The 19,773-nt window shown below is 41.7% G+C and overlaps 2 protein-coding genes across 2 annotated transcripts in view; both read left to right on the forward strand.

Annotated features, from left to right (window-relative positions):
- The window catches only part of HEATR6 (HEAT repeat containing 6), a 62,212-nt gene extending 43,295 nt beyond the window's left edge, over positions 1-18,917 (forward strand). The window contains exons 15-20 of the mRNA XM_072137126.1: positions 999-1,133; positions 9,534-9,656; positions 12,428-12,552; positions 12,988-13,084; positions 16,576-16,780; positions 17,457-18,917. Of these exons, the coding sequence (XP_071993227.1) occupies positions 999-1,133; positions 9,534-9,656; positions 12,428-12,552; positions 12,988-13,084; positions 16,576-16,780; positions 17,457-17,980 (1,209 nt within the window). The 3' untranslated portion in view covers positions 17,981-18,917. The remainder of the gene's footprint in view (positions 1-998; positions 1,134-9,533; positions 9,657-12,427; positions 12,553-12,987; positions 13,085-16,575; positions 16,781-17,456) is intronic.
- Positions 7,064-9,374, forward strand: LOC140118794 (uncharacterized). The gene is made up of 2 exons (XM_072137127.1): positions 7,064-8,692; positions 8,765-9,374. Exons 1-2 carry the CDS (start codon positions 7,064-7,066, stop codon positions 9,065-9,067), a joined length of 1,932 nt encoding a protein of 643 aa, XP_071993228.1. The 3' UTR covers positions 9,068-9,374.
- Positions 18,918-19,773: the final 856 nt, after the last annotated feature.

Below are 19,773 nucleotides of genomic sequence, written 5' to 3' on the forward strand. Positions count from 1 at the left end.
ACACTGGGGTGCTGGCTATATGTTATGGCCGGCACCCCGTGTTTTCCGATGCCAGTTCGGCTCAGATCTTGAGCTGAACCACCATCGGCTCTGTGTCCGATATATCGGACGCAGAGCGGGAAAGGGTTAATATAGTGAACTACACTGGCAGCATATGGAGGGCTGTTATTGTTTATCTGTTGAAAAGTTATACAAATTTCCAGTATACTTTCTATATCAATTCTTCAGTTTTTTTTAGATCTCTGCTTGCCAACAGTCAGTCGAAAGCTTCTATGTTTATTTCCATTGGACAACAATCTGACCATGGTCCCGTGATGTACACACAGGTGCATCAAATCGAGCACCTTTGTGACCACCACAGATTTCTGTTCACTGAAAATAAATAAACTTTGAAGCTTTCTGGCCACAAGAGTGATCTAAAAATCTTGATACGGAAAGTATATTAGAAAATTGTACAACTTTTAGTTATACAAATAATAACATTTAATTACTGAAGTTGAGACATCCCTTTAAGGTTTACAGCTTTCCTGCTGAAGAGATACAGTTTCAAAAGAGAGGGGGTACTAGGAGCATGAAGCTGCTAAGGATGAAAGTTGTGCAAGATTGCAGCCTTTGCTCAACATCCACTCCTCCATCAAAGACTCCTGTACCCACAGAGCTGCACAGAGACAAGGCTCTCCTGCTAGGCATAGAAAGGAGAGCAAGTATAACATGCCTCCTCCCTTTGGAGCAGCATGTCAAATACGTGGTAATCATCTACTCTTTCTTCTCCCTGTATTTTATGGATTCATACAGATAATCAGCACAGACTGAGGAGATGAGAAACCTCAGACTAGTGCTCTTCTGGGCTATACTGAGGAGGATGGCAAAGAAATAGCTATTGGCTTTATTCTGATGTATAAATGACAAAAATAGATGATGAAATATTGTACTAATTTATATGTAAATAATAATACATTGTTACCAATACATTATAATTTTATTTTTTTGTTAAACAGGCTGCAGCATTTTGGAACATGATTTTGAGTGGTCCTTTGCCTGGAGCCTTGCAGAATGAGCAGCATCCCACTCTTCAGACCAGTGCTTGTGATGCCCTTTCATCTGTTTTGCCAGAGGCTTTCACCAGCTTACCAGTAAGCCTATTTATACAGAAATGCTTGATACTTAGAAAACCTCTGCATTTCAGTGAAGTGAAAGTTTGTGCTGCAGCTCAAATACATTTTAAGCTGACAATTTTTGTTGGGTTTATGATACAGAAAAAGATAAAGTGAAATCTTTGCAAAATATATAATTCTAACGAATACTGACATATGTGCAACACTTAAACAATAAAATTCAATGTCATTAGTCACAAAATGGAGCTTAAATACACTCACCGGCAACTCAGTGCATTTAGGCTTGTAGACATGGTCAAGACAATCTCCTGCAGTTCAAACCGAGCATCAGTATGGGGAGGAAAGGTGATTTGAGTGCCTTTGAACGTGGCATGGTTGTTAGTGCCAGAAGGGCTGGTCTGAGTATTTCAGAAACTGCTGATCTACTGGGATTTTCACCCACAACCATCTCTAGGGTTTACAGAGAATGGTCCGAAAAAGAAAAAACATCCAGTGAGCGGCAGTTCTGTGGGCGGAAATTCCTTGTTGATGCCAGAGGTCAGAGGAGAATGGGCAGACTGGTTCGAGCTGATAGTAAGGCAACAGTGACTCAAATCGCCACCAGTTACAACCAAGGTAGGCAGAAGAGCATCTTTGAACGCACAGTACGTTGAACTTTGAGGCAGATGGGCTACAGCAGCAGAAGACCACACCGGGTGACACTCCTTTCAGCTAAGAACAGGAAACTGAGGCTACAATTTGCACAAGCTCATCGAAATTGGACAGTAGAAGATTGGAAAAACGTTTTCTGGTCTGATGAATCTCGATTTCTGCTGCGACATTCGGATTGTAGGGTCAGAATTTGGCGTCAACAACATGAAAGCATGGATCCATCCTGCCTTGTATCAACGGTTCAGGCTGGTGGTGGTGGTGTCATGGTGTGCGGAATATTTTCTTGGCACTCTTTGGGCCCCTTGGTACCAATTGAGCATCGTTGCAACGCCACAGCCTACCTGAGTATTGTTGCTGACCATGTCCATCCCTTTATGACCACAATGTAGCCAACATCTGATGGCTACTTTCAGCAGGATAATGCGCCATGTCATAAAGCTGGAATCATCTCAGACTGGTTTCTTGAACATGACAATGAGTTCACTGTACTCAAATGGCCTCCACAGTCACCAGATCTCAATCCAATAGAGCATCTTTGGGATGTGGTGGAACGGGAGATTCGCATCATGGATGTGCAGCCGACAAATCTGCGGCAACTGTGTGATGCCATCATGTCAATATGGACCAAAATCTATGCCACGAAGAATTGAGGCAGTTCTGAAGGCAAAAGGGGGTCCAACCCATTACTAGCATGGTGTACCTAATAAAGTGGCCGGTGAGTGTATTTTGATTTTATGATTCCCAAATTGTTCTGGGCTTTCTAAAGTAGGCAGAGTTATTACCGCATTCTCCTTGCCAACCCTCAGGTTAACAAAAATTAAAACCTCTTGTACAAATGTATTTTTTTTTTTTTTATTTTGCCATCTTCTGGCACTAATAACTTTTTCATACTTTAGTGTACAGAGCTGTGGGTGGTATAACTTTTTGCGACTTTTGATGACGTTTTCATTCCTATCATTTTTAGGACGGTGTAAGCTTTTGATCACTTTTTATTGATTTTCGTATCTTTTTTCAAAATGCCAAAAAAGTGCCATTTTTTACTTTGGGCGCTATTTTACGTTACTTGGTTTACGTTACTTACTTGGTACTACAGTATGGCAGTATATGGGGATTTTCCTCCTCATTCATTAGCACATTGTAAGGAAGGGGTTAACACGAGTCAGCCTCGGGTCTTCAGAAGTCCCTGATGACGTCACAGGCAGCGACGATCCCCGACAAGATGGCGGCGCCCAGACTTGCCAGCAAAGACTTACCAACTATGGAGATTACTTATTATACAAATGCAGTATTATGCAGTAGTGATTTCTGGGGGGCATCTAGTCTGGACTGTGGTCTTTGGTGCATCTAGGGTTTTGGTTAATAGTGCGGATCCCTGAAGGGTAGTGGTATGAGAATGCGGCCGTTGGGATGAAAAAGCTTAGATCAGCTATGTTTCAGTTTTCTACGGATAATATTGTTCTGAACCTATTGATAAATGGCATCAAAATATTTCCAACGGTTAACCACCATACTTTCTTGCTTAGTGTTAACATTAACTTTTAAGAACTAACTTTTCGACTGGACTTATCATGTATACTGTCCACTTAAAAATAAAAAAATGCCACCTTAAGTGTGCCTACTTAAGGAAGAATGGTCCCACTACCACCGCATCTTTTTTTACAGTAAACACTCTTCATGGCAAGAAAGTGTATCACATTGTGATGGTACGACCCAAGCACCCCCTCCCCCCCCACGACATACATATGAAAAAAGTTAATCAGATGCTTCCATTCGTAGCGGTTATCTTTAAACACAGGAACAAACCGGAAAAGTGTAATCACATTTGGGATATTTGGTGTGATTCACGAATAACACATTACTCTCCAAACAGATTCAGGACAAATGTAGCTAACTTGCAATCAAACACATAAGGCGAGCCTTTATTGAGACATAACACAAGTGGACATCAGAGGGCGCTAATGGCACTGGAAGGCCGTTCACAATGATGTATATTCCAGACACTGAGATGCAGTAAAGAAACCAGTGGCACTAAGCCCCTAATAGAAATAAAGACCTATAGAATACTACGCAGAACCAAAGTTACTAGGTTAAAAGTTTTGTTATGTTCTCTTTGGAATGTTTTTCAGAGCTATTGACAAAACAATTGTATAACATCTTGAAACACATCATGTAACTATAAATGTACAACGTCTTTTGAGAAGTCAACTGAAAGTAACTAGCCATATCACTTTGTATGAATTTCTTTTTGAATGTACTAGATCACATGACGATATACCCGTTCCTTTGGAAATTGTAACACATACAATGCTTCTGTTAACAATAAACAGTTTAAAAAATAAAAATATGCATGATTTCCATAACGTCCCCCATGACGGCCCACTAGGAGGATGACCCTTGACCTCTGTAGGGACAGGAAGCAGAGAGGTTAAAAGCCTCCCCCCCACATCCTCCCGCCAGTGTCTTCCTGTCCCTACAGGGGTCAGGTCAAGAGAGGGTCTCTCTCCTCCTAGGGGGGGGGGGGGGACGTTTTAAAAAAAAAAAAAAAAAAACGGAGAAGGATCTCCATACTCACCACCTTACCTGGGGTTACGCCGACTGCGGTCCAAGTTCCCCTCCGGACAGATCCTCGGTTAGCCCGGCGGCTGCGGGCTCTCCCTGGACGGACAAATCGTCCGGCTGGCGTCCTCTCCGGCGGGCTGGTCCACCAGACTCTCGCGCGGACGCAGGGAACTACGTTTCCCAGAATTCCCCCTGATCGATGACGACTTCCGGTCGCGACCGGAAGTGACCGCGGCGCCGGGCGCGGGACGCGGTGGAGGCCACCGGCAGGGGGATGGGCTCCCCATGAAGGTATTTAAATCCTCAAAAGCGGGTAGTCAGTTGGTCTGAGGTCTATGACTTGTTTCTTTCTTGGCTGGCCGTCCCAGACATCATAATGGCTGATGAGGCAGACTTGGGCCTACTCCACCCCCCGGTGCATGTGAGTGGTGCTGTATGGCAACATATACAATTGTTTTTTGTTGTGAGCTCCAAGTCATTGTCTCCTTGCCTTCCTTCCCTAGGAGCAAGTTTCTAAGGGGAAAGGCAAGGAAGAGAAATCAGGAAAGTCTGAAAAGAGTAGAGAAAAACCTGAAAAAAGCAGGATTCCTGTTAAAAAATGCAGTATGTGCTTCCGTACCCTACTAGAAGGCTATAAGAAACCGATCTGCAAACCCTGCATCGAAGAATTTATGCGGGAGGAGAAAACGTCTTTTATGGACGAGCTTAAGTCCTTTATAGATGAGAAAGTGGTTTCTTCGGTGGCGGCGGCTACGCAGGGAGCCCCCCCACGTAAGAAAGCTCGGATAGTATCGGCTTCCTCCTCAGAGGAAGAAGAGGGGTGCATTTCAGACTCTCCTTCCTGCTCTCTGGCGGGAGACCAGGATCATCAGGTTCGTGAGCAGGCAACAAGCTCCCGCTACTTATTCCAAAATGAGGATCTGGACGATCTTCTGAAAGCTATGCGAGATACATTGAACCTTGAGGACGAGGAACCCCCTCTTTCTCGTGAAGATGAACTATTTGGGGGACTCAAAGCCAGGAAACAGCGTGTTTTTCCCCTCAACGATACCCTTAGGGGACTAATTAGTCAGGAATGGAGAGACCCTGAGAGGAAAATCGCGGTCTCTAAGAATTTCAGGAAACGCTTAGTCTTCGACCCTGAAGAGTCAAAGGATTGGGACTCGTTCCCCAAAGTTGATGTACAGGTTTCCAAGGTCTCTAGGAAGATGGACCTGCCCTTTGAAGATTCGGCTCAGTTAAGAGACCCGATGGACAGGAAATCTGAAGCTCTTTTAAAGAAAGCATGGGAAACTTCCATGCTAAGCCTAAAGTCAAACTTAGGAGCCACCTCGGTGGCAAGAACACTATATTTCTGGCTGGGGAAATTAGAGTCCCATATCCGGGAGGGTACTCCCAGAGAAGACTTACTGGAAAGCATACCATTGTTAAGATCAGCTACTGCCTTCCTTGCTGACGCATCTGCCGAAGGAATAAGGTTTGCTGCAAAAGAAGGAGCTCTTACCAATGCCACCAGGAGGGCCTTATGGCTGAAGCAGTGGAGCGGGGACATCCGCTCTAAATCCAAATTGTGCAGCATTCCTTTCTCCGGGGACTTTGTGTTCGGACCCGAATTGGACGCTATACTTGAAAAGGCGTCTGACAGAAAAAGGGGATTTCCAGAGTCCAAAACAATACCCAAGAAATCTTCCTTTCGTCCTTTTAGGAACACCGGAGAGACTTACCGTGGCAAAGGTAAGCAAGGACGATGGAGTTATCCCAAAGGAGGAAGGGGAAGGGGTTTCCTTTTCTCTAACCTCCCAGAGGGTCCAGGAAACAAGAAACAATGACGCCGGAGTGGGGGGGCGTCTCCTGGGATTCCTATCCCAGTGGACAAAGGTCACCTCGAATCCCTGGGTACTGTCTATCTTGGAATCGGGCTACAGGATAGAATTCTCATCACCCCCCCCTTCTCCAAGGTTTGTCGCTCCCTTACCATCTCTCTCTCACTCTACACATTCCTTCATTTGGCAGGAAGTATTTCATCTAATCCACATGGGAGTGGTGGTGCCGGTCCCTCAAGAACAAGAAAAATTGGGATTCTACTCCCCGTTGTTCCTTGTCAAAAAACCAGATGGATCAAATCGCCTAATTATCAACTTGAAAGAGCTAAACCGCTTCATCGTTTACAGAAGATTTCGCATGGAGTCGGTAAGAACAGCTACCCAACTTATTCACACAGACTCCTATATGTGCACTTTAGACCTAAAAGATGCATACTATCATGTACCTATTCACCCCTCATCTCAGAGATTCCTAAGATTCTCGGTTCTCTCTCCCGAGGGCTCTGTCTTACACTTTCAATTCCGTGCACTTCCATTCGGTATCTCATCGGCTCCAAGGGTCTTTACCAAGATCATGGTGGAGGTGGTAGCCTTTTTAAGACTACAAGACATATCAATCATCCCTTACCTAGACGACTTGCTAATTATAGGGAAAGACAAACAAAAACTAATTTTGGCAAGAGAGTCTTCCCTAAGAATTTTAACAGAGTTGGGGTGGTTAATCAACCTGAAAAAATCAAGTTTAGTACCCTCCACTCGAAAGACCTTTCTAGGGATCATTCTAGACTCAACTCACCAAATGTCTTTTCTTCCTCAGGAGAAAATATCCAACATAAAGCATCAGATTCGTTCATTCAGACGGAAGGACTCTGTACCAGTCAGACAGGCGATGAAGATCCTGGGGCTCCTCACAGCATGCCTACCTGCGGTCACCTGGAGTCAGAGCCATACTCGGATCCTTCAGAATTGGATCCTAACTTTCTGGAACAGGAAGTCTTCAGGTCTAGACAAGAAGATCCGGATTCCTTCCTTTGTAAAGAGGGACCTGCTGTGGTGGATGGAATTAAGGAACCTAGAGAAAGGGGTTTGTTGGCACCACCTCCCAACCATCACCATAGTGACGGACGCAAGCAGCTCAGGCTGGGGAGCAATCCTTCCTTCCCACTACGAGCAAGGGTCCTGGACTCTAGCCCAAGCAAAAAACAGCTCAAACTACAGGGAGTTAAGAGCGGTTTGGGAAGCGCTAAGATCGAACACAGCCTATCTGAGGAATCATCATATCCACATTCTCTCGGACAACGTCTCGACAGTGTCCTATTTAAGGAGACAAGGGGGTACAAGATCCCCAGTATTATCGAGTCTGGCTCGTACCATCTTCCAGTGGGCAGAAGAAAACATCCTTTCCATCTCAGCCACTCATTTGAAGGGATCCCTAAACAGATAAGCGGATTATCTCAGCAGGAGAGAGATCCTACCGAACGAATGGTGTCTCAACCAGGAGATCTTCCTACATCTAACCAGCGTCTGGGGCATGCCCCAAATAGACCTATTTGCCACGAGGGAGAATTCAAAATGCCAACAATACTTCTCTCTGGAGGCCGGCGAGTCCAGAGACCACTTGGACGCGTTCAGCCATCGTTGGAGCGGAAGTCTCATGTATGCCTTTCCCCCAATTCCCCTAATTGCGAGAGTACTCAGAAAAATCTTGCTCGACCGGTCAAGGGTGATCCTGATCTGCCCAAACTGGCCAAAAAGAAGCTGGTACCCACTGTTGAGGTCCCTATCTGTCCAGCAACCTTTTATTCTACCGATTCAGAAGGACCTTCTATACCAAGGTCCGATTTTCCATCCCGATCCAGGAAGACTCCGTCTGGCGGCTTGGATCCTGAGTTCGAGTTCCTAAGGTCCCAAGGTCTCTCTCGGGCTGTAATAACTACGTTGAAGGCAAGTAGGAAAAAGGTTACTTTCGCCATATATCATAAGATATGGAAAAAGTTTGTGACCTTTTGTGGGGCTAATCCCCCCTCTCAGTCTAACCCAAATATTTTACAGGTACTAGACTTCCTGCAAAAAGGACTAGAAATTGGTCTTTCTACTAGCACTCTGAAAGTCCAAATTTCGGCTCTGAGCGCATTCTTCGACCATCCCCTGGCGGACCACAGGTGGGTCAAAAGATTTATTGCTGCCGCAAATAGAATTAGGCCTCAGATTCTGAAGCGGGTTCCCTCCTGGGATCTCTCCCTGGTTCTGGATGCTCTCTCCAGACCTCCCTTTGAGCCTTTAAAGGACGCTAGTATAAAAAACTTAACTTTAAAGACTTCCTTATTAGTAGCTGTGACTTCAGCTAGAAGGCTGGGGGAACTCCAAGCCATTTCTATTAGAGAACCCTATATGTGTATTCTCCCTGACAGGATAACTCTGACTCTGGATCCAAGCTTTGTTCCCAAAGTGGCGTCCAGGTTCCACAAGAATCAAGAAATAATCCTTCCATCATTCTACGGGAATCCTTCTTCAAGCAAGGAATTGGAGTGGCATTCCCTGGATGTAAGGCGCTCGGTCTTAGAGTACTTAAAAGCTACAAAACCCTGGCGCAAAGATCACAATCTCTTTGTTCAGTTTCAGGGGAAGAACAAAGGGGTAAAGGCATCCAAAACCACGATCGCCAGATGGTTAAAGACTGCCATAGCCTCTTGTTACACAGAACAAGGGAAAGAAGTTCCTCCTAACCTTAAAGCCCATTCCACCAGAGCCATATCCGCCTCCTGGGCAGAGAAGAGGGGCGCTTCTCTTGAACAAATCTGCAGAGCTGCCACCTGGGTTTCTTCGTCCACCTTTGCAAAACACTATCGGCTGGACTTACCCAACTCACAGGATCTCGCCTTCGGTCAGAAGGTTCTCCAGGCTGTGGTCCCACCCTAACTCTACTAATTTTGTAGATCTCCTAGTGGGCCGTCATGGGGGACGTTATGGAAATTGTGAATTAGACTCACCGGTAATTCGGTTTCCATCTAGTCCTCCATGACGGCCTATATATTTTTCCCTCCCATGTTTCTTTCACTTTATTGAAAATTCTGTATGTGATTCAAACAAGACAGAATAAAAATATGTTGTATCTTCCACCGGTGTAGTTATTTGGTAGACACTGGCGGGAGGATGTGGGGGGGAGGCTTTTAACCTCTCTGCTTCCTGTCCCTACAGAGGTCAAGGGTCATCCTCCTAGTGGGCCGTCATGGAGGACTAGATGGAAACCGAATTACCGGTGAGTCTAATTCACAATTTTTTTTGTCTGATGTGGAATACTGCCTGGGCAGGAAAATTATTTTCTGGACGAACTAATTTAATAGTGAAATTTTATTGAAGCAAAATTTATTTTTTAATTTTGCAGGATGACCGTCAGATATTGTGTATTACACTGCTGCTTGGTCTGAATCACAGTGAAAATCCTCTAGTAAAGGCTGCAGCTGCACGAGCTCTTGGTGTATACATTTTGTTTCCATGTCTTCGACAGGTTTGTAATTGTGTTCCCTCTATTGAATACTGTAATAGTTAAGTCAGAACAGAGCCATATACTTCCAGGTGGTGTTAGCAACCTGAGAAATGAAAAAGTTTAATGGAGTTGTGTAATTTAGAAAACCTATTTTTCAACGAATTTTAAGTAGATATAGATTAACCCCTTAAGGACTTTTTCGGTTTTGTGTCTTTATTTTTCACTTCCCACTTTCAACAATCTATAACTTTTTTATTTTTTTATGTAAAGAGCTGTGTGATGGCTTGTTTTCCGCTTAACAAATTGCACTTCATAGTGATGGTTTTTAATATTCTATACCGTATACTGGGAAGCGGAGAAAAAATTCTGAATGCAGTGAAAATGATGGAAAAAGCACATTTGCACCATTTCTTGTGGGCTTGGATTTTACGGCTTTCACTGTGCGCCCCAAATTACATGTCTCCTTTATTCTTTGGGTCAGTACGATCACTGAGATAACAAATATGGGCATTTTGCACATCATCTTGCACATCATCTATTACAATGTGCAAATCGCCTAAAACATGATAGCCTTGGAGGCTGTCATGGCAACGGATTGCAGCTCCACGACACAAAATAAATCAGTGGTGCGGTTGACAATAGTAAACCGTGTAAAATAATTTATTCCAGAAATATATTTGTGCCCAGCATATAAAAAAATAAACTTGGTACTCACCTATCCAATGCCCCTCATAAGTCCACTACCTTCTTCCTGTGCGCCCAGTAGCAACAGGTCAATGCTCATTGACTAGGGTGTCAGCCGCCTGCTGACATCAAAGTGTATGCGTGGCCAGCACTTGCGAACCCATGTCTGCCAAGCGCAAAGGAAGCAGGAAGCGGACCTGCGGGGGCATTGAAGAGTACATGGAATTAGAATTGACATTGGAATTCCCAGTACACGGGATGCAGTATAAAATTCTCTCACTAGGAAGTTCAATTTGTTATGCAGAAAACGTTTAATATAACTCTGTACAAAGAAAAATACCCCAAGAAAAGACCAAAAAATGCTGTTCGTTTTGTAATGTTTCTAGCATTGTAATAAAACAATAAACCAACACAAGGCAGTCATGTGGTAAATATTACAATCTGTTTGAACATTTTTCCAAATTCCTCCTTTTAAATGAATAAATTTAAAACCAACCAAATTTTCCCACTAACTTGAAGTACAACATGAAGTGTCATGATAAAACGCTCTCAAAACCACCTGGGTAAGTTAAAGCGTTATAAAATTATCAGATACAATGACACATAGCAGATTGGAAAAATAGGGTTGATCATCAAGGCACAAATAAGCTTGGTCGCTAAGGGATTAAACACAATTGTACTTTTTATTTGCCCCCAGTTCAAAACTTTACATTCATCTACATTAACCCCTTAAGCCATGTTATGGGATGTCATGATGAGCTTTCTTTTGCGCCACCCCCAACATCATGGGGATCGCACAGGCTCCGAAGCAGAGCCAGCTCTACATGGCATCCCGGCTGTTTAACCCTTTAGGCGCGGCAGTCAAACATGACCACAGCACCTAAAGGGGTTACCCACCTCTCCTCCCGGCGATGAAATAAACTCACATTTATGTCTGCATGATACCAATAAAAGGCACAACTTGTCCCGCAAACAAATAAGCCGTAAAAAGGCTCAATCAGCAAAATAATAAAAATCTTACACTGCTTAGTAGACTGCAATGCAAATTCAAGGGATTTTTCGCTCCAAATGATTTTTTTTTTTTGTAAAACAAGAAAAAATGTATTTAAACGGGATATCACCATAACTGTACTGACCCATAGAACATAAGTAGCATGTTATCTATACTATTTGGTGTATAAAACACAAAAAAAACAGTAAGAATCAATTACTTTTTGACCCCCTCCCCACCCCCAAAAAAAAAGCTAATAAAGGTTAAACAACAAGGTATTGCGCCGCTCCCAAATATAAAATATTTGTCTAGAAATATAGTCTAGTTTTTAAAATGGGTCCACTCTTTGGAGGTTTTTACTGTCCTACTATATTAGGGGCTCAGCCAATGCTCCTTTCCTTCGGAGTCGCACTGTGCGCCACTACAGAAGTTTGTGATCAGCATTCAGGAGAAACTGTGTAACAAACTATGGGGTGCAATTACCTTTTTAACCCATTTTAAAAGATACAAATTTAGGGGCCAAAGCAAGGTTTTTCAGAAAAAGTCACCAAAATCTGCCCTCTAAAAGCTGTGGCCCCTAAAGTAGTTAATATTGATATGTGAAGTATTGCCCTACTTGTGAGAAACTGCACAACAAAATCTGAGATTTGTTTTCTTATTTTTTCCTTGATGAATATGCTAATTTTAGGACTGAATAATCATTTTATTGTTGAAATTTAAAAATTCCAAATAGAACCTCCATTTAGTTTTAATTCTTGTGATAAGCTTAAAGGGTTAACAAGCTTACCAAAGGCTGTTTTAAATAGTTTGAGGGTGCAGTTTTAAAAATGGGGCGATTTCTGGGGAGTTTCTAATAAATAGAACTTTTTAAACCCTTACGAAGATGAAATGTCCCCTAAAAATATTGAGTCTGAAATTCACTTGAAAATCTGGAAAATCGCTGTTCAAACTGTAATGTTTATAGAGAAATTGACCAACATATTTCAAGTATGCTTTCATTTCCGTAACTACTCATTATTTGTTGAAGCACCATTCTATAAATGAAAGGTATTTAGAGAAGGGAAATTATGATAATTTGATGATTATTTCCTGGATTAATGCTGTTTATTTATTGTAGGATGTCATGTTTGTAGCAGATACAGCAAATGCAATTTTGATGTCTCTCAATGACAAATCCCCAAATGTGCGTGCCAAAGCAGCCTGGTCATTGGGCAACCTGACGGACACGTTAATTGTGAATATGTATGTATTTTAAATGTCAAAACATTGTATATGTTAAACATACATACAGGCGGTCCCCTACTTAAGGACACCCGACTTACAGACAACCCATAGTTACAGACGGACCCCTCTGCCCACTGTGACCTCTGGTGAAACTTTCTGGATGCTTTAAAATAGTCCCAGATTGCAATAATCAGCTTAAAATTGTCTGCAATGAAGCTTTATTGATAATTCTTGGTCCTATTACAGCAACAAAAATTTGAAACTCCAATTGTCACTGGGGCAAAAAAAAAAATTGTCGGGAACTACAATGATAAAATATACAGTTTCGACTTGCATACAAATTCAACTTAAGAACAGACCTACAGTCCCTATCTTGTATGTAACCCGGGGACTGCCTGTATAAGGAAAAATTTATTTGTTTACAGAATTTTTATGTGATTATCATGATTACAGGGAATCTATGGGGCATACTTTTCAGGAAGAATTTTCAGATCTGTTACTGCTGAAAATGCTAAGATCAGCAACTGAAGCATCAAAAGACAAAGATAAGGTACAGTATGACATAATGGCATCTACCTGCAGTTTTGTCCATACAATGTTAGGTTACCTGCACACAAATTTGTGCAGCCTATGCAAACATCTATGAACTCGTTGCTCAGGATGCTCGTCCTGGCATTATACAGAAATGTACTGCAAGGACTTCGAGTCTGCTGGTCGAACTTCAGCGCTGGCACTGTATTTTCTGCTTGCCCTGAAAATTTATAGAGCTGGTGCTACAGCATTTTCTGTTGTAGCTTTTTATTTTTTGCTCTCTTTGTTCTGATCTTTATTTGTTGCCCCCTATTTCTCTATATTACCCTCCTCTATCTTGTCTGCTACTACTATCTCGTTGTTACCTCCTATCTCAAAATGCCCAATTCTAACTCTGTGGTTCAGCGGCTTGTTTTGTTTAGCAGCAAGGGAGGGGGAACAGTTGCCAGAGGCTGAAGGAGAAGTCCCTTAAATCCATCTTCCCGCATCTTAAGAGTGCAGTGAGGGAGGAGGAACAACTGATGAGGGCTTTAACCATGAGCCTCTGCCATCAGTGTTGGCTTAGATCACTTTCAAAATGCTAAACACAATAGTGCTCAACTGCATGCATTACTTTGATAATTAGTTCAAGCCCTAGTTTGTTGATAACAAAATACTTAAGGAATCATGTTACCCTACGCCCAGTAAGGTCTGCTCTTATGAATGGGTTTCATTGTGACAATGACTCACAACACACAAGTAAGTGAACAACCTAAATATAGAGGGGAGGGGAATGAGGATGTGACTTAGTCCTTCACTTTAGCCACCGTATGGTTAAATAGTTCATTCTTTGGGATGAAGGAGTTGTGGAACCTTGTGGGTACGGCAACACACCTGGCGGTAGCGATGACTTGTGTCAATCCGTTGCTGCAGTAGTGTGTCGTGTAGTGGGTGGGTGCCGTTTTATGCAATGGCGTCAAATTTTCTAAGGCATCTGGTTTTCCAGACCTCCTCTAGCAGACGCAGCATCTCTCCAATAGTACTTTGGGCTTTTCGGATGACCTTGTTGAGCCAGTTCTTTTCTCTACTGTAATATGCTTGCCATCATCGTTTCGTAAAATATTCTTAACATTAGGGTGGAGATTTGGAATGACCTAAGCTTCCTCAACAAGTGCAACCTGGTCACCGCCTTGCCGCATACCCAGTCAATATTGGTCCTCCATTCAAGCCTGTCATGAATGTAAACTCCCAGGTACTTGTAGGTGTTGACCTGGACTTTTTCTCGCCCGTTGATCCAAATTGGTACTGCAGCGATTTTGTTCTTCTTTAGGTCGCATATGCATGTCTAATCCAGTTTAGGGGACTTCTGGCATGTCTAAACAGGTGATGAAGTTGGCTGAGGGTGCAGCCATATGTTCAGTTTTTCAGATGCAGTTTTTGTAGCCAAAAGCAGGTGTGGATCATAATGGGTGAGGACTTCTCATTAAGAAGTCCTCCTCCTCTTCTATTTTTACTTCACTCCTGGTTTGGGCAGGAAAAACTGAAAGTGTGGCTGCACCCTGAAAGAAACAAATTTGAATGGCACTTTGTCAATCCAACATAAATCTGCTGTGCCCGAGCTGAAAGCTAGTAAAAATGAAATGAATAGGGAGAAACTGCTGGCACAATTACAGTAGTATTAGTATTTCAATATTAATTTGATAAAATAAACCGGCAATGAAGTTGGTCTAGTCCATTCAACACAGATGTCAAGCTGTTCAAGCCTATAAATATTTGTTAAATAAAGTGAAATAGGGGCTATTCTGTGAGGTAGGGGTCCAAGTGATGAATCACAAGAACTCTGGTCCACTGTATCCTAATTAAATGAAGTTCCAGGTCGGACATGCGTGCTATTGCTCCATTCACCAAGTATTGTGCTCAGCTCACATCACCGTCAGAGAAGAATAGAGGAGCCGGAGTATATGCAACCAGCTTCTCTGTTTATTTTGGGGTGCAACGGCCCCCTGTATTCATGTACATTGTTATAATTTACATCAATCTACGTTAGTTAACGGCATCTCCTACCTTTCGTCTATTTTTTCAGACTACTCCTTCTAACCCCTTAACGCCCTGCGCCGTAGCTCTACGGCGCAGAGGTATAAGGGATGTATGCAGAGGGCTCACGGGCTGAGTCCTCTTCATACAAAGGTGGAGGTTTTTGCATTTTGCATAAAACCCCCACCGCTAATAACCGCGGTCGGTGCTAGCACCAATCGCAGCTATTAACCCTTTCAACGCCGCAGGCAAAGTCGCCGGCGGTGTTTAAAAGACATCTGCGCGCGGGCGCCGTCATCTTTTTTACGATCGCCGCGCCCCCGAACGTCATCGGGGGGCGGCGATCGGTTGCCATGGTAGCCTCGGGTCTTCTTTTGACCCGAGACTATCTGGCATCTGCAGATTCGTTACAATTAGCCAGTGGCTCATTGTAATGAATGTGCTGCAAAAATGCCATATATTGCAATACAGAAGTATTGCAGTTTATGGTAGGAGCGATCTGACTATCTAGGGTTAATGTACCCTAGATGGTCTAAGAAATAGTGAAAAAAAAAAGTTTAAAAAATAAAAAAAATTAATAAAATATTAAAAGTTCAAATCATCCCCCTTTCCCTAGAACGGATATAAAACATAATAAACAGTAAAAATCACAAACATATTAGGTATCGACGCGTCCCAAAATGCCCGATCTATCAAAATATAAAAACGGTTATGGGCGGCGGTGACCTCCGAGGCAGGAAATGGCACCCAAATGTCCGAAATGCGACTTTTACACCTTTTTACATAACATAAAAAATGAAATAAAAAATGATCAAAATGTCACACAGACCTCAAACTGGTAGCAATGAAAACGTTGCCTCCTTTTGCAAAAAATGACCCCTCACACATCTCCGTGCGCCAAAGTATGAAAAAGTTATTAGCGTCAGAAAATGGCAAAAAAAATTTCTTTTTTGTACACATTCGTTTAATTTTTGAAAATGTATTAAAACACAATAAAACCTATATAAATTTGGTATCACCGCGATCGCACCGAACCAAAGAATAAAGTAGGCGTGTTATTTGGAGCGAAGAGTGAAAGTCGTTAAAACTGAGCCCACAAGAAAGTGACGCACGTGCGTTTTTTTTTCAATTTTTCCACATTTGGAATTTTTTTTCAGCTTCGCAGTACACGGCATGTTAAAATAAATAACATTACGGGAAAGTAAAATTTGTTACGCACAAAATAAGCCATCACACACGTCTGTACACGTGAAAATGAAAAAGTTATGGATTTTTGAAGTTGGAGAGCAAGAAATGAGCTGAAAAACCCTGCGTCCTTAAGGGGTTAAACAAGACGTATTTTTAGTGAATCCGAAATGATGTGCAAATATGAGAATGCACTTTTTTTGTGCTCCATTTAAAAAAAAAATGTTAATTGTATTTTCTGTGAAACAGTAATTTAAAATTTTATTTATTGTTCCATGTAACACATTTGAGTAACGATTCTTTATATTTCAGGTTAAAAGTAATGCTGTCCGAGCTTTGGGAAACCTTCTCCATTTTTTGCAGCCATACCATATTGTAAAACCAAGGTTCAGTGAAAGCATTGAAAGCTCAATTCAGGCCCTTATAGTAACAATACTTGGGGATGGAACTATGAAAGTAAAATGGAATGCCTGTTACGCACTGGGAAATGTGTTCAAAAACAATGCCCTTCCTCTTGGTGAGTGACTTGTCTTCCAGGCAGTGTATAGAAATGTGTGTACTTTCTCTTCATGTTGAGATTTTTTTTTCTTCTCAATAGAAGACTATGTTTTCATTTATCAAACTTCTCAACATGGTCTGCTCCATTATTCGCAGAACAATAAAAATAATGCAATGCTGGATGATTTTAACAACTGGCACCAATGGAGCCGAAAAGACTCCTGTGGACCAGAAGGATTTTTCTTTGATTCATAATGTGCCGTCTGACACACATGTAGAATTTTTCTATTTATACTTTCTATATTAAAGGAAACCTACCATTTAGAATGGCAGGGGTAAGCTGTAAGTACCGAGCACCAGCTCAGGGTGAGCTGGTGCCGGTACTTACTTTCGTTAGTGTTAAAACCGCGGTATCACGGTTTTAACACTTTTTAAACTTTAGAGCAGAAGGGGCTTCGGTGCTGCGCACGCACGATACCGCGGTTTATAACACTAACGAAAGTAAGTACCGGCACCAGCTCACCCTGAGCTGGTGCTCGGTACTTACAGCTTACCCCTGCCATTCTAAGTGGTAGGTTTCCTTTAATTCCAAATGTGAGAGGCCATCATATGACCAAAACAGATTTTTTTTTATCCACTATTTGTGTTTTTGAGATGAAAGTTAAGCATATATTTTTCTTATCTTGTATTTAAAGGTAAAACTTCATGGAGTGCTGATGCTTATAATGCTCTTACTACTGTTGTCAAATCCTGTAAGAACTTCAAAGTCAGGATAAAGTCAGCAATGGCCCTTTCCACACCTTCAAGCAGGGAACAATATGGAAGTATTGAACAATTTGGCAATATATGGAATTCTCTGATTACAGCATTGCAAAAGAGTGAGGAAACAGAAGATTTTCTGGAGTTTAAATATTGTTCTAGCTTACGAACTCAAATCTGCCAGGCTCTGATACATTTACTGAACTTGGCAACCCTAGAAGATCTGCCCTGCATTCACAATACTATAATGCAAGAAGGAGGCACAATCAAGAATTACATGTTGCAGTATGTAATGTCAGGTGTAGGTGAAGAAGAAACACAGGGAGAATATGGACCCAGGGACCAGATGCTTAAAAATGCAATAGACCATGTCCAAAGTATTCAGGAGACCAACATTGGCATAAAAAAGGCTATTGAAGTTACCTTCTTTGATGACCTTTTACTGAGTTGTGAGAAATAAAAAGGGAGTATACAGATTTTAGAAGATATGGATTAAAGTGCTGCGATTCAGTGGAAGGCCCTGTATAAGCAGCATATAAAAAAAAAACTAATTTGCATACCAGCTCAATAAAATCCCCATGTAAATTTCTGTTTGCTAAATCAGCAAAAATGTATAATTATACTTGAAGGGGCCCATTCACAACACAGTCGTTAGGAAGCTTCTGTTTATCCAAAGTGTCCTTTGCTCTTTTCTATTATGGAATGGACACGGGATTGTGAATTAACAGTTGTTTTTCAATTACTGGCAATAACATTAATTGTAGCTTCGGTGGCATGTGTTTTTACCTATATGCAACTTACACTGGGGAAACCACTTTCACTCATATAGAAAATTAATGTACTATGACCTATTCCCTTGAGTTTTAAGTAGGATTGTTACCTATAGAAACCAATTTCTTTGTTAATCATATATGCATACATACTTAAATTAAGTCTTGTGGCTTCTTATGAGAAGGCATGAAAATCTCCACCTCTGCTACGTTCCAGCTCCCCATACACCTCCGCACTTTGGGTAGTGGGGGTGGCAGGAAGGGGCATAAATGCCTGATCTGCCAGATTTACTATAGTCTCCATGTGAATACCAGCCTTTGGCAGAAAACTCCATCATGTCCGACCTAGTGAAGACTGGCGTTTCCTCACTAGTTAGTAAATCCGGGGCCCAGTCTTAATTAATTTCCCCCCATTTTATAACCGTTTAGACAGCTGTTTCAGCAGAATGACAGTCTTTCTCACATTTCTTTGCAAACCAATTCATATTAATTTAATACTGAACGCTTATTTAATTGTATTCTACCGGGTTTTATAAACTTCCTACCAATAACTTATTATATTGTATATATCCAAATATATTTTCAACGTGGATATAAAAATAAATGAATTTTGTTTTTGTGACTTTACTCTTGGTACACAGCTCTAAAACCTACATGTACTCCAAGCAGTAGTCACACAGGGCCGTGCAAACAACCTTGGTGCAGATATTACTGTTGTTAGAGTAAGGATACATGCACAAACGCAGTTTCTGAGGCCACTCCAACTTTACAGTTACCACAGATTAATAGACATAAGCACAACATAAACATGACGCCATGTGATGCAAATGCAATGCAAACACCATGTTAACGCAAACACCATATGAACGCAAGTGCACTGAAAACAGCACGTAAAGGCAAACGTCATGAACGCATATGCAACTTGTGTGACACAAATGCCACGTAAACACCATGTGAACACAAATGCAATGCAAACGCCACATAAATTCTAATGCAACGCAAGCAGAACATAAACACGAATTCAACTTAAGTACTGTGTAAACACCACAAACGGTATGTAAATACAAACACCATGTAAAGACAATTTTTGCACTTGCATCGCATTTAAGTAAGCGCACATGTAAACATCATGGTTGTGCAAATGTAATGTAAATACCTTTACGTGACATTTATGTTTACATTACTTTTGCAGTAACATTAACCCCTACGGGACTCTTTTGGCCTTTAGGACGCGGCCCCATTTTTCAAATCTGCCCTGTGTCACTATAAGTGGTTATAGCTTTGGAACATTATAAGATATCCAGAGGATTTTGAGATTGTTTTCTCGTGACACATTGTACTTCAAATTACTTTAAAAATTTGGATGAAATCTTTTGTGTTTAGTTATAAAAAAAAAAACCTAAATTTGAGAATAAAGAATGTTTCCAAATTTTTGCCAAAGTTCTTTTTTTTTTTTTTTTTTTTTTTTTTTTTTTTATTTGCT

This window comes from Engystomops pustulosus, chromosome 2 (assembly GCF_040894005.1).
Source record: "Engystomops pustulosus chromosome 2, aEngPut4.maternal, whole genome shotgun sequence".
In the NCBI taxonomy this organism is placed as follows: domain Eukaryota; kingdom Metazoa; phylum Chordata; class Amphibia; order Anura; family Leptodactylidae; genus Engystomops; species Engystomops pustulosus.

Bases quoted from the DNA above. Each gene is read 5' to 3' on its own strand.
- LOC140118794 (XM_072137127.1), top strand. From the start codon at position 7,064: ATGCCTACCTGCGGTCACCTGGAGTCAGAGCCATACTCGGATCCTTCA. The intron at 8,693-8,764 runs GTAAGGCGCTCG...CTCTTTGTTCAG, and splicing joins TGGAGTGGCATTCCCTGGAT to TTTCAGGGGAAGAACAAAGG.